Below are 13,786 nucleotides of genomic sequence, written 5' to 3'. Positions count from 1 at the left end.
TAGCTTCCGAGAGAAGTTTTTCTTCTTCTCAGAGAAGCTTTTCTAAGCTTCTGAGAAAAGCTTTCGTAAGCTTCTGGGAAAAGCTTTCCTAAGCTTCTAAGAGAAGCTTTCCTCAGCTTCTGAGAGAAGCTTTCCTAAGCTTATGAGAGTAGCTTTTCTAAGATTCTGAGAGAAGTTTTTCTGAGCTTCTGAGAGAAGCTTTTCTAAGCTTCTGAGAGAAGTTTTTCTAAGCGTCTGAGAGAAGCTTTTCTAAGCTTCTGAGAGAAGCTTTTAAAATTTCGTATTCTGAGAGAAGTTTTCTAATCTTCTGAGAGCAGCTTGTTTATGCTTCTGAAAAAAAAAACTTTTTAAGCTTCTGAGCGAAACTTTTCTGAGCTTCTGAGAAAACTGCCCAAGTTTTTTCCCAAAAATTTTCTAAGAATATCTTCTTAAACTTCTAACAGAAGCTTTTCTAAGAAGGGATTTATTCCTTGAGCTTCTGAGAGTAATGTTCCCAAACTTCTAAAGAGGTTTCATAAGCTTCTACGAAAATTTGCCCATGATTCTAAGGGAAGCTTTTTCAAACTTTTGAGAGTAGTTTATCCCCAGTTTTTGAGAGAAGCTTTCACGTCCTTCTGAAAAAGCTTTCCTGTACAAATGAATTACAAAACAATTCCAATTCAAAACACATCAAAAAATCTTATTCAAACTCTATACAATCTTAAATTCTGTTCTACTCGTGAATATGCGTGGAATATCAAGAATTTGCGCTTGCCATGTGATGTGAGAGTTTGCGAGAGCTTCTCAAAGCTTCTGATAAAAGCTTTTCCAGGCGTCTGTTAGAAGCTTTTCCAAGCTACTGAGCGAAAATTTTCTAAGCTTCTGAGGGAAACTTTCCAAATATTTCATGAGAAAGTTTCCCAAGGATCTGCAAAAGCTTCCTAAACTCCTGAGAAAAACTTTCATTCAATCTTCTCAGAACAGCTTTCCTGTATGCTTCTGAGAGAAGCTTTCCTAAGCTTCTGAGAAAAGGGTTCATGAGCATCTGAGAGGATCTTTCCTAACCCCCTAAGAGCTTTCATAATGGCTATTCTCATTACATCAGGCTGAGCATTTTTTTAGAACTTCTGATAAAAGATCTTGGGAAAGCTTCTCCAAAGTTGCTGACAAATATGAGAAAAGCTTTATTAAGCTCCTACGAGAAGTCTCTCAAACTTTTCAGAGGCTTGTTCTTGCTTTTATTTTGCAAACGCGTTTCTGGTATAGAAAAAAAATCGTCCAAAATCATAGGAAGGAAAGCGTTACGAGAATTCGTTAGATAAATTGAATTAGATGACCCGCTATATGTATACCAGCGTTTGAAAACAGTTAAAACTATACTTTCCAGTAAAGCGCAGCAGATACCACTTCCAACCTCGGCCATTTCCGAGTGTAGCGACGTTTCGGACATCGTTGAAGAAGAAATGCCCGCACCGCCCAGTCCCGAAACTGGTCTCGAGTCCGTCAATGGTGTCCAACCGGAACTGCAGCGAACCGAAAAGGAATCGGAAATAAGAAGTATGTTCCCAGGGTCCAGGGTTGCGAGAAAATCGAGGAAAGTTACATTGGTATTTTGAATCATTGTAGAAATGTACCTCGTTGCGGAATACTTGGGGAACGAACGTGAACTAGCGGAAATTTTGGGACCCCTGCCGTACAGTAAAACGCTGTTCAGGAATAAGCATTTCATCCTAACCTGTACAATTGCACCGAGGTCATCTGATAATTCTACGGTATGACTCATTCGCGATCTGAGACCACAAATACATTCAAGCTAAAACAACGGTCCTTTTCAGGATAAGAACGACCTGCAGAGCAAGTATCGCCGATTCAGTGCAGTGCCCTTCGTAAAAGATCACCTTCGGCAGCAGATAGAGGCCGGGGGCGGAAAGGTTTACCATCACTTTGAGGACATTCCAAAGACCAAGTACAAACAGTGCAAGCTGATTGCGCCCCATCCATCGGCCACGGCCAAGTACGTGCAGTGTTTAGCGGTGGACATTCCGGTAAGTGGTTGGCATGTGCACGTATTATCAATTCCCAATGGTTACTAACTGAACAGGATCATCATTGCAGGCCGTCTCGCACGAATGGATAATACAGTGTTGCCAAACGCTCACGTGCGTCGATTACAAACCGTACGCGCTTCCGTCTGGGTGGTCTATCATCGAGGAGCGCTACATCCGCTGGAATTGTGGCCGAGGGGCTGATCAGCGGTCCACGGTGAACCCCTTCGTTGGCCACTGCGTGAACATTGCCAGCATGGACAAGGACTTCATAGAGTTTTGGAGCCGGGTATGTAAACTGGCCGGAGGAACCGTTCGGTTGATAAAATCCGAATCGGACCTGACGGAGAACCTGTCCGGGTACATGCTGACGGATCAGGAATTCCCCGAGGACGTCAAACTGTGGGCTACCCGTTACGGGCTGTTGATCGTTTCGACGGTGTGGGTGGTGCAGAGCTTAATTCTGGGCCGTATCTGCCAACCGGACAGTCACGAAAAGTTGACACAAATCTACCAGGATGACGATTACTAGTGAATAATGTTCTTTTATAGTGCAATTAGTTTCCTTTTTTAAATTTTAGTCGTTTATATTTTAATTTCTTTTTATCAAGCATTTGATGCTTTTGTGCAAGACCAACCTCAGTACTGTCACACGTCGTATTTTGAACCAATAGCCTTACTAAAGTAATTGTTTCTGTTATGTAACTAGAAGTAATATTGTCTGTTAAATATGTTAAAGCATAGCCCAAAACTAGACCTATACCAAGCAATCAAATCAAACTGTTAGGACAGCAATTATAATGACACCCAAGTATTCTTCGTATGTAGGTCCGCTTATTTCAATTCATAAGATATCACTGCTCCCAGTTATTTACGTTTCATTTCTTCACGTTACAGAAGCGTTCTATAGGGCACTGCACTGTTTTGATTTTGTATGGGATTTTGACATTTCGTGGCCTTGTTGTTTACAAAATTGCTGTGAGAGTGAAAGAGAGGGAGATAATTTCATGCACTGCCCTATGAGCCTCTGCACGAATCTGGCGTACTGCTCACTCCCACAGAAAACTTGAAAACAGTTCGCAATTGACTTTTACTGTGCGCGCTGTTTTTAAATTTTCTGTGGGAGTGAGCAGGACAGGGCAAATTCGTGCAGAGGCTCATTGAACATCGAGTTATTACACCAACAAAGCTAGCCATGAAAATGTTTGATAATTCTCAGGTCATTTTGACAGACCACACACATGCACGAAAAAGACGGATCATAGATTCTACTTTATCGATCTTGTTGCCGTCCTTTTCATGCTCATATAACATCTGTCAAAAACATCTCTCACCGATCGCTCGTCGCAGTCGGACGCGTTTATCTTTCGCAGCGAGTTAAAGCTAGTGGAGTTTTTTTTTCTTCGCCGTTGTGAAGTTTTTTTTATATCGGTTGTGCATCCTACTAGTAGCGAAAGATCAACATCGATCGCTAGTGGAGAGAGTAGCTAAGTCTAGCGAAGCTAGTCTTGGACTATTCCACCAAACAATCATCGACGGTACCAAAAACCCGTAACCCAGAATCGACGACGTCGTAAACCATCGGCAGAGGTACAGCCAAACCGGCATTGGCATCTGCGGCAATTACCCATTCATCGGACGACCGGGCACGGGCGACAAACAAACAACACACAGCAGCGTTACCAGATCTACGGAAATTTCCGTAGATCTACGGAATTGCGCTTATTTTACGGAACTACGGATCCGTAGAATAAATCTACAGAAAATCCGGTTTTTATACGGAAAGCTACGGGAAATCTACGGATTTTCAACCTGAGTCCACGGAATAAAAATTCTGAAATTCTCCCCCCCCGCTCATCAATTTTCATCTACGGAAGCACTTGTGAAAAAATCTGACATCACTGACACACAGTGCTGTGACGGGTATTGTTCGAGTGGCTTGAAGGTCATCACGTCGCAATGAGGTACAGATACAGGTGGCGCAGATAAACATTGCAAACCACTGGTTGTCTCTTTTGTTCTCACGCTGATCAAATGCAACTCAATTAGTGACGTCACTAATTGAGTTGCATTTGATCAGCGGTAGAACAAAAGAGACAACCAGTGGTTTGCAATGTTTATCTGCGCCACCTGTATCTGTACCTCATTGATCACGTCGTGCATCTAGCTGTGGGTAATTATTTCGTTTGTGTCTTTCTCTGCCGTTGTCACACCGTGGGTCAAAAACGTTTTCTCTGAAATCCCTTTTTTATTTGATTTTCTAATCACTTTTCGCTCAAACATATTTTCAAATTAGAAATTTATTTTTGAATTAACGTAGATCTACGTAAGTGAATTACTTCTTTATTATATTCTTTTCGTATTATTATTTTTTGTATATATATATATTTTTTTTCTTCATATATTTTTTTTTTCATTTGTATTTTTTTTTATTAGTACCTAAAATAATTGTAGATAGATCTCTTTATTTTGTCAATTTTCTTTCGTTTTTTGGTATAGTTTTCATACGGCTATCTAGTATCTATTCAGCCAACCTTGATTCTTGCTTTGCTGCGGCAGCTCACACAAGGCCCGCATGGAAGAAAATGATACAGGTGGGGGTTCGCCCGAATTCATATTTTCATCTGACGATGAGCCTGCCTTAAGCCAATCCACTGAATCAATAGTAGAAACCCAGAATTTTGTGGCTATGGAAACTGGAGAAAATGAAAATGCTGCTCCTCCCGTTGTTCCAGTGGTTTCTCAAGTACCGCTCCTACCGGAAATGTATCTCTTATTAACCCAGTGAACGAACCACGACTGATGGTACAAAAACCGACGTATAGTAGTTTCGGTCTTCCTGACAATACAAACCAACCCTCCACATACCCCTCTACCAGTGGTTCCTCACTTAATCCGGCGACCCCCCGCGTGAAAGCTTACCCACCCGGATCTAAGGGTCCCTTTCTGGTTTTCTTCCGGCCCAAACCGAATGGAAAAAAATTAAATAAGTTACAAATCGTAAAAGATCTGGCAAAATCGTTTCGCGGAGTTCTGGAGATAGACTCACCCAGCCGCGACAAGCTGCGTGTCATAGTAAATGACCCCGATCAGGCGACCAAGATCGCTAACTTTGAGCTCTTTACGCGGGAATATAAAACATATCTGCCTACAGGGATGGCATGTCACGCAGAAACTGTTCCCATTTACGCTCATCTTTCACTGAACTTCTCACTTTCATTTTTCTTACAAAAGAGAAAGAGAAAAAACGCACAATAAAATGTACATAGTTTCTCTCACGCAGAGTTTTTGTGCGGGTGATTAGAGTGCTGCGTGAGAGCAATGAGAGCCCGCAGATCATAATCCCAGTGCGCAATTTCTGCGCACACGCTGAAAAAACATAACTCAGTGCACACGCAGTGTGTTCAAAGGGGTCAGTGTTGTTTGAGCATTTTGTGAACCGAAAGCATGCCAGTGAGTCCAAAACCAGGGGTATCAAATCCTGTGATATCAGAGACAAGCATACGTCTTAAGCTGGTCAAGAACTTACAGTTGATGGATATTTTGGTTCCAAATTCCACCAAAAGGCTGTGCTAGTGAGCTAACAAATTTTGTTTTTCAAATATATCAGGAAAATTTGCAAAAAATTGCAACGAAATTTCAATATCATATATCTCATGATCCTGATTACTTAGAGAGTTGGTGTCTTCGGCAAAGTTGTTTGGCTGGTCAAGGACTAACCGATAATAAAACTTAAGATTCAAAATTCCACCGCTAGGCGGTGCTAGTGAGTTAGCAAATTTTGTTTTTCATATATATCAGGAAAATTTGCAAAATATTGCAACTAGCGCCGCCTAGCTGCAGAACCTTGAACCAAACGGTAATTATTCTGAAAGCCCTTGATATACCAAACAATTTTGCCGAAGACACCATCATTCTAAAGAATCAGAGTACTGAGATATGTGAAATGTAAAATTTGTACGCTCTCCTTGCGCCGCCTAGCGGTGAAATCACGAATCATACGGCCCATATTGTGAAAGCCCATGACCAGCTGAACTACTTTGCCGAAGAAACCAACTCTCTAAGTAATCAGGATCCTGAGATATATTGGATGGAAATTTTGTCAGTGTTGCATCTGCTTGTCTAAGATATCACATAAATCACAGACAAATGGATATGTGACACTAACGAAATTTCAATCTCATATATCTCATGATCCTGATTACTTAGAGAGTTGGTGTCTTCGGCAAAGTTGTTTGGCTGGTCAAGGACTAACCGATAATAAGGCTCGAGATTCAAAATTCTACCGCTAGGCGGCGCTAGAGAGCAAACAAATTTTAAATTTCGCATATCTCAGCATCCTGATTTTGTAGAAAGATGGTGTCTTCGGCAATATTGTTTAGTAGATCATGGGCTTTCAGAATAATTACCGTTTGGTTCAAGTTTCTGCAGCTAGGCGGCGCTAGTTGCAGTTTTTTGCAAATTTTCCTGATATATATGAAAAATAAAATTTGTTAACTCACTAGCACCACCTAGCGGTGGAATTTTGAATCTTAAGTTTTATTATCGGTTAGTCCTTGACCAGCCAAACAACTTTGCCGAAGATACCAACTCTCTCAGTAATCAGGATCATCAGATATATGAGATTGAAATTTCGTTAGTGTCACATATCTATTTGTCTGTGATTTATGTGATATCTTAGACAAGCAGATGCATTTGCTACTAGACGGCGTAATAGTACTTTCATACTCCCTGTGGTACACACAGTATTGCACTGGAAGCACGACTGAGTGCGCACTCAACGAATTTTTGTGTGCACATTTTCTGTGCGCACAAAATGTGCACGCAGAAACTGAAAAACATGCTTGTTCTATCATTTGTTTGAGCACTCATTTTGAGTGTGCCGCTGATGGATGACAGAGAGTGAGCGGCTGGTTTGTGTGTGAAAAAAGTTGCGTAGTTCACCCTCGCTCTCGTTGAAAGTCGTGTGTAGAGTGTATGTTTTCTCTTCTCACGTTTCGCACTGAGGAGCATGCCATCTCTGTCTGCCTAGCCTCGAGATAGAGTGCTACGGAGTGGTCACCGACGATATTGCTGTGTGCGTTCAAGATGCAAACGGTGCCCAAATGCGCTTCAAACGCGGTAACACATGTTACCAAAGGCAACGTAGCAACCATAGCCTATTGGCCACCGCCAACCTAGGATTCGAAAGCTCCCACTGACATTGGGTTACTTGTTAGAAAATCTTACCGCATTTGGAGCTCCCGCATTTGATATTTGCATTTTGAATGCACACAGCAATAATTTAACCTGTGCTGCAATCATGTCTGGAGCTGGTGGGTTTAAAAATCGTGCCGTCCCACTGGCTCCAGTACTTGATGCCGTCCAAATGAACAAGGCACAACCAGACGGCTCAAAACAACTGTCGAATTCTTTCCGGGTGACCTTTTCCGGCACCGCTCTTCCGAGCGTTCTCGTGGTTGGGCTTCTTCGATTACCTGTTCGCCTCTACGAACCGAAGGTAAATAATGCATTGTGCAAAATGCCAGCAGTTGGGGCACACCGCACTTTACTGTAGCAATAAACCACGTTGCGGTATGTGCGGTGAACAACATGCGGAGGGCTCCTGCAATATGGAGCCAAAACAAGGGGTTGGGCACTCGGCACATTGTGCCCGGCATACATGCCGGCACATCTCGGCACACATGCCGGCACAATCCGGCACACATGGGCACAACATAGAAACCCAACTTTGCGGTATGGAATCAAACTGTCATTATACTTACGATTGCAAAAAATCCCTTCATACAGATTCTAGACAAGTGTTCTGGGTGGAATTTTGTCGGTAAACACCGACTAGACCAATAACATTCGCCAAAAATAGACAGGATTATAAATTAGCGCAAAAACATTTTAAGAAAATATTCCACTGGGCACATTCGGCACACCTCCGGCACGTTCGGCACACTTCGGCACACACTGAAAAACAACCGGCACATATTGGCGCACGCTCAAAAATCACGGCACAAATGAAGTGTGCTGAATGACCAACCCCTTGAGCCAAAATGTGCCACTTGTGGCGAATCTCCGCCCCACGAGCTCAGTGCATGCCCGAAGTACGTAGAGCGGGAGAAACATTCCATAAACTCCTTAAAACAGCGGTCAAGGCGATCTTATGCAGAAATGCTGAAAAAGATCGCCCCGACTGCTGTTCCAGTTGCCCAACCCTCTACTAGTACTAATATCTTTGCAACCCTGCCGGATAACGATCAAGGCTCTGACTCTGAGGATGGTGTAGAGTACACTATGATTGAGACAGGGACGAAAAGAAAGCGAGCTGTTGCAAAACGGCACATGCAACAGCGAGCTTCTCAAAACGTTCCTGTTGCTCAACCAGCTCTTCAAACCCCTCTGATAAAAGTGGCGGGAGCACCAAAAAGGTATCGCCTCCAGGTTTCAAATTTTCGGCTGGAGATTTTCCGTCACTTCCGGGAGCATCTAAAACCCCAGATGCCCCAGTTTTTCGCCCAGAAAGCAAAAAGACTAGTCAACAGGAACGTCGACAAAACCCAGTCGGTCTTTCCGGAAAATTGACTCTTTCTGGGATAGTGGATATCATCTTCGAAACGTTTAATATCTCACCCGTAATAAGAAGTTTGATGAACATGGCACTTCCCTTTGTGACACCTCTTCTGAAGCAACTGGCTTCACAATGGCCGATTCTGGAATCTTTCATATCTTTCGATGGCTAATTTGTCCAGCGAGGTCGGAGATATGATTGAAGTCCTACAGTGGAATTGTAGAAGCCTTATTAAAAATATGGATGCGTTCAAATTTTTAGTTCACAGTACACGTTGTGACATATTTGCCCTTAGTGAAACATGGTTAACTTCCGATAAAGACATTTCTTTCCACGATTTTAATATTATTCGTCGTGATCGAGGGGATGGATATGGAGGGGTGATCTTGGGGATCAATAAGCTCCATTCCTTTTATAGAATCGATTTCCCCCCGATGAACGGCACTGAAATAGTTGCATGCCATGTTACTATACAAGGAAAAAGTTTCAGCGTAGCCAGTGTTTATATACCGCCTAGTACAAGATTATCTCGCAGAGATCTTGCGGAAATATGCTGTGCTATGCCTGCGCCTTGGTTGATCCTAGGAGATTTTAATGCACACGGAACAGCCTGGGGGTCTCCGAAGGACGACAATCGCGCAACCCTGATATATGACCTCTGTGACTATTTCAATTTGACAATTTTGAACTCCGGGGAAGCAACGCGAATTAAACCTCCAGATCCTCCAAGTATGTTAGACCTCTCAATATGTTCGAATTCACTATCATTGGATTGCACGTGGAAGGTAATTCAGGATCCCCATGGTAGTGATCATCTGCCGATCAACATTTCAGTCACCAATGGTTCGTGTCAGGCTCGCCAGATCGACGTCGCGTATGACCTTACGAAGCATATCGACTGGGGTAAATATGCTGAATTGGTCTCAGAGGGCGAGCAGTCGGTTGACGTTCTTCCACCGCAGGAAGAGTACCAATTCTTGTCTGGATTAATCGTCGAAAGTGCTCTACAAGCGCAGCGTAGACCGGTTCCGGGAACTTCGATACGGCGAAGACCCCCCACATTGTGGTGGGATGAGGAATGTACCGAAGCCTATCGCGAAAGATCCGCCGCGTTTAAAACATACCGGAAGCGAGGTACACGGGAGAACTACGAGTGGTATTCCTCTCTCGTCCATAAATTCGCGAACCTCGTGAAGGCGAAGAAACGCGGTTATTGGAGGAATTTCGTCAACGGTTTATCGCGGGAGACGTCAATGCGAACTCTCTGGACGGTCGGAAGGAGAATGCGCGCAACGCGGTACCGGTTAATGAGGATCGAGAAAGCTCGCCTCGATGGATTTTCGATTTCGCAAAGAAAGTCTGTCCAGATTCGGTCCAAGTACAAGCGAATTTTCGTCGTTATCCACCCGAAAGGAATGCGATGGATTCACCCTTTTCGATGCTAGAATTCTCACTCGCGCTTCTGTCATGTAACAACTCTGCCCCAGGAATGGATAGAATTAAGTTCAACTTGCTTAAAAGCCTCCCAGACGTCGCAAAGAGGCGCTTGTTGAATTTATTCAATCTATTCTTGGAGAGCAACACTGTTCCGGATGACTGGAGACGAGTGAGGGTTATTGCCATTCAAAAGCCCGGGAAGCCCGCGTCGGATCACAACTCGTACCGTCCAATTGCGATGTTGTCGTGCTTACGGAAGCTGCTAGAGAAGATGATTCTCCATCGGCTTGACAAATGGGTTGAATCGAATGGCCTTCTTTCGGATACTCAATTCGGTTTCCGCAGAGGCAAGGGAACGAGCGATTGTCTGGCGCTGCTTTCTACTGAAATTCAATTGGCCTACGCTCAAAAAGAGCAAATGGGCTCAGTATTTTTGGATATTAAGGGGGCTTTTGATGCCGTTTGCGTTGATGTCCTTTCAGACAAACTCCACGAGTGTGGGCTTTCTCCGATTTTAAACAACTACTTGTACAACTTGTTGTCTGAGAAGCACATGTTTTTCTCTCATGGAACCTCGGCAACTTCACGAATTAGTTACATGGGTCTCCCCCAGGGCTCATGCTTAAGCCCCCTTCTTTACAATTTTTACGTCAGAGATATCGACGAATGTCTCGTGGAAAATTGCACGCTACGACAGCTTGCGGACGACGCCGTGGTCTCTATCACCGGACCAGAGACGGAAGATCTGCAAGGACCACTGCAAGATACCTTAGACAATTTGTCTACTTGGGCTGTAAAGCTGGGTATCGAATTCTCTCCGGAGAAAACTGAGTTAGTTGTCTTTTCTAGGAAGCGTGATCCAGCAGATCTAGAGCTTCAATTTTTGGGTAGGGAACTCACTCAAAGTCTTTCACATATGTATCTGGGGGTCTGGTTCGACTCTAAATGCACCTGGGGAAAGCACATTAATTATCTGTATCAGAAGTGCCAACAACGAATCAACTTCATGCGTACACTCACCGGAACATGGTGGGGAGCCCACCCGGAAGATCTGATAAAGCTTTATCGTACAACGATACTGTCGGTTCTCGAATACGGTAGCTTTTGCTTTCAGTCCGCCGCGAAAACACACATCCTGAAGCTAGAGCGTATCCAGTATCGTTGTCTTCGGATCGCGTTAGGCTGCATGAACTCGACGCACACAATGAGTTTGGAGGTACTAGCAGCAGTACTCCCTTTATCAGATCGTTTCGTGGAATTGTCGTTAAGGTTCCTCATCCGCTGTGAGGTGCTGAATCCATTGGTAATTGAAAACTTTGAGAAGCTGATCGAACGAATTCATCAAACAAAGTTTATGACAGTGTACTACTCGTACATGACTCTGGAGGTTCACCCTTCTTCGAATGTTCTCAACCGTGATTGCTTCCCAGACTTCTACAATTCCACTATAGTTTTTGATCTGTCCATGTTGCAAGAAATCCGTGGAATTCCAGATCCGCTCCGATCGGAGCACATTCCAAAAATTTTTGCAAACAAGTTTGGCCAAGTCAGTTGCGACAGAAGGTTTTTCACTGACGGGTCAAAAACAAATGATTCCACTGGATTTGGTGTATTTAATGAGCTTCATAGCGCCGCCCATAAACTTCAAAGTCCTTGCTCAGTATACATCGCAGAATTGGCGGCTATACACTACGCATTAGAGCGAATCGCCTCTCTTCCCTCTGATCAATATTTCATTTTTACGGATAGTCTCAGCTCAATAGAGGCTATTCGTTCAATGAGGCCGGTAAAGCACTCTCCGTATTTCCTCAGTGAAATACGATCTACCCTGAGTGCTTTATCGAATCAAGCATATAATATCACCTTGGTTTGGGTCCCTTCGCATTGCTCGATCCCGGGCAATGAGAAAGCGGACTCACTTGCCAAGGTGGGCGCTATGGAAGGCGATATTTATGACCGTCATATCGCTTTCAATGAATTTTTTTCGACTGCTCGTCAGCATGCCTTGGTCAGTTGGCAACAAAAATGGGATGCAGGAGAGTTGGGCAGGTGGTTACACTCAATTCTCCCACAGGTATCGAAGACGGCGTGGTTCAAGGGGTTGGATATGGGTCGAGATTTTATCAAGATAATGTGTCGACTTATGTCCAATCACTACTCTCTGGGCTCGCATTTCTATCGAATAGGGCTCACAGATAGCAATCGTTGTAGCTGTGGTGCAGGCTATCAAGATATCAACCATGTTGTGTGGGAATGCCCCGAATACGGTATTGCCAGATCCGATTTATGTGCCTCCCTCAGGGCCCGAGGGAAACCAGAAAAGAAAGACATTAGGGATGTGTTGGGTACGCTTGATCTTGACTACATGAAGCTTGTATACGACTTTTTGAAACAAGCTGAAGTCTCCGTTTGATACCCCCGTCTGGTTGTTCCACTTGTCCACCTCGTGTCCCTTCGAAAATCGTTTGTTTGTATCGTTACAGGTTGTTTGTCCACTTTACGTTTGACTAGCAGCAACTACGCTACGCCACGCTGCTGAAAGTCAACGAATGCCCCTATTACCCCATCCCTTCCTTAAACATTATTGTTCCCCCTAACCTCGACCAAACCGCGAGTTTTACGGTTCCCCAAAGCTAACCTAGTTAATAAGTCACACATATGAAATTGTAAAATAGACCAAAATGAATTCGGCTCCGTAATGCCTGATGGCGCATGAGCCTTAAATAAACGATTAAGTAAAAAAAAAACATCTGTCAAAATGCCCTGAGAATTGTCAGTCATTTTGAGGTTAGGTTCGTTGGTGTAATAAAGAATACCTGATGATCACATTAGCAGTTTGAATGCCAAAAAGTTCCTCAGCAGTAAGGTTAGAAAGAACAATATATGCTCAAAGAAGAATCTTCCTATTTCTGCCGAAAGAATTATTTTCTACAAGTTTTATTGTAGTTATGATTTTTTTTTAAGTTCGAAAATAGTCGAAAACACAAAATTGATTTGAGGAACCTCTTAATATCAATGGATTTGGCTGAAATTTTAATCAGTTACTTCTTTTTTGATGCCAAACAAAATATGGGGGTGGACTTGAGAATCAGAGAACATTTTTGAAAACCTGGACAGGCCTACTGTATATGAAAGTTAACACAGTGACAGCCGTCGAGTTACGTCAAACACACAAGGCTACGGTGGCGCTATCTGTTCATTTCATAGCGGCCGTTTTAGTTATTTTAGTGATCCATTGCAAGCCGCAAACAAGCATGCATGCTGAATTGTGGCTTTATAATAGTAATGATAGCTGAACACGCAGAAAAATAACACATATTAGAACCAAATTCAAAGAGACTTCATTTCTAAGTCGCGGGGTTTATTGAATCAAAAAAATATTTTCTTTGATTTAAATATCGGAGAATGCACATAGCCAATAATGAGCAAGATGATTCAGTTTTATCCTGAGATTTTCAAGAGCAGATCTGGCCGTGAACGATAGCTCGATATCAGTGATGCAAATTATAACAGTACCCGTGTTCGATTCTCGCATGCTTTTTTTCATTTCGTTACCACTTTTAAACAAAAATATTTTGTTTTTGAATCTAAGTCGATGGATATTTGTTTCTAAAAAATATAAATTTTGAAATTACAAAATTGCTTAGTTTCAAAGCAATAATGTTATAGATTCAAAGTGAAGAAGTATTTGAAACTAAAATCAACGCCGCGAGGCTTGATTTTAGAAACAACTAGCTGTCCCGGCAGACGTTGTACTGCCATTTTG

At 43.0% G+C, this 13,786-nt stretch overlaps 2 protein-coding genes across 2 annotated transcripts in view; one reads left to right on the top strand and one right to left on the bottom strand.

Moving 5' to 3' along the window:
- LOC134291681 (uncharacterized) overlaps window positions 1-13,786 on the bottom strand; it is a gene marked incomplete at its 3' end in the record, with an annotated part of 111,914 nt that overhangs the window by 23,376 nt on the left and 74,752 nt on the right.
- Window positions 1,314-2,847, top strand: LOC134289885 (TP53-binding protein 1-like). The gene is made up of 4 exons (XM_062856581.1): window positions 1,314-1,536; window positions 1,606-1,751; window positions 1,815-2,024; window positions 2,095-2,847. The coding sequence occupies exons 1-4, from the start codon at window positions 1,443-1,445 to the stop codon at window positions 2,554-2,556; spliced, it is 912 nt and encodes a 303-aa protein (XP_062712565.1). The 5' UTR covers window positions 1,314-1,442; the 3' UTR covers window positions 2,557-2,847.

Source organism: Aedes albopictus, chromosome 3, assembly GCF_035046485.1.
Source record: "Aedes albopictus strain Foshan chromosome 3, AalbF5, whole genome shotgun sequence".
In the NCBI taxonomy this organism is placed as follows: Eukaryota; Metazoa; Arthropoda; class Insecta; order Diptera; family Culicidae; genus Aedes; species Aedes albopictus.
Note: the sequence above shows the minus strand (reverse complement) of the source record. Positions and strands in the feature narration are given on the sequence as shown.

Coding starts and splice junctions, on each gene's coding strand:
- LOC134289885 (XM_062856581.1), top strand. CDS start 1,443: ATGCCCGCACCGCCCAGTCCCGAAACTGGTCTCGAGTCCGTCAATGGT. Junction 1,537..1,605: donor AAAGGAATCGGAAATAAGAA/GTATGTTCCCAG, acceptor GAATCATTGTAG/AAATGTACCTCGTTGCGGAA. Junction 2,025..2,094: donor GTTTAGCGGTGGACATTCCG/GTAAGTGGTTGG, acceptor TCATCATTGCAG/GCCGTCTCGCACGAATGGAT.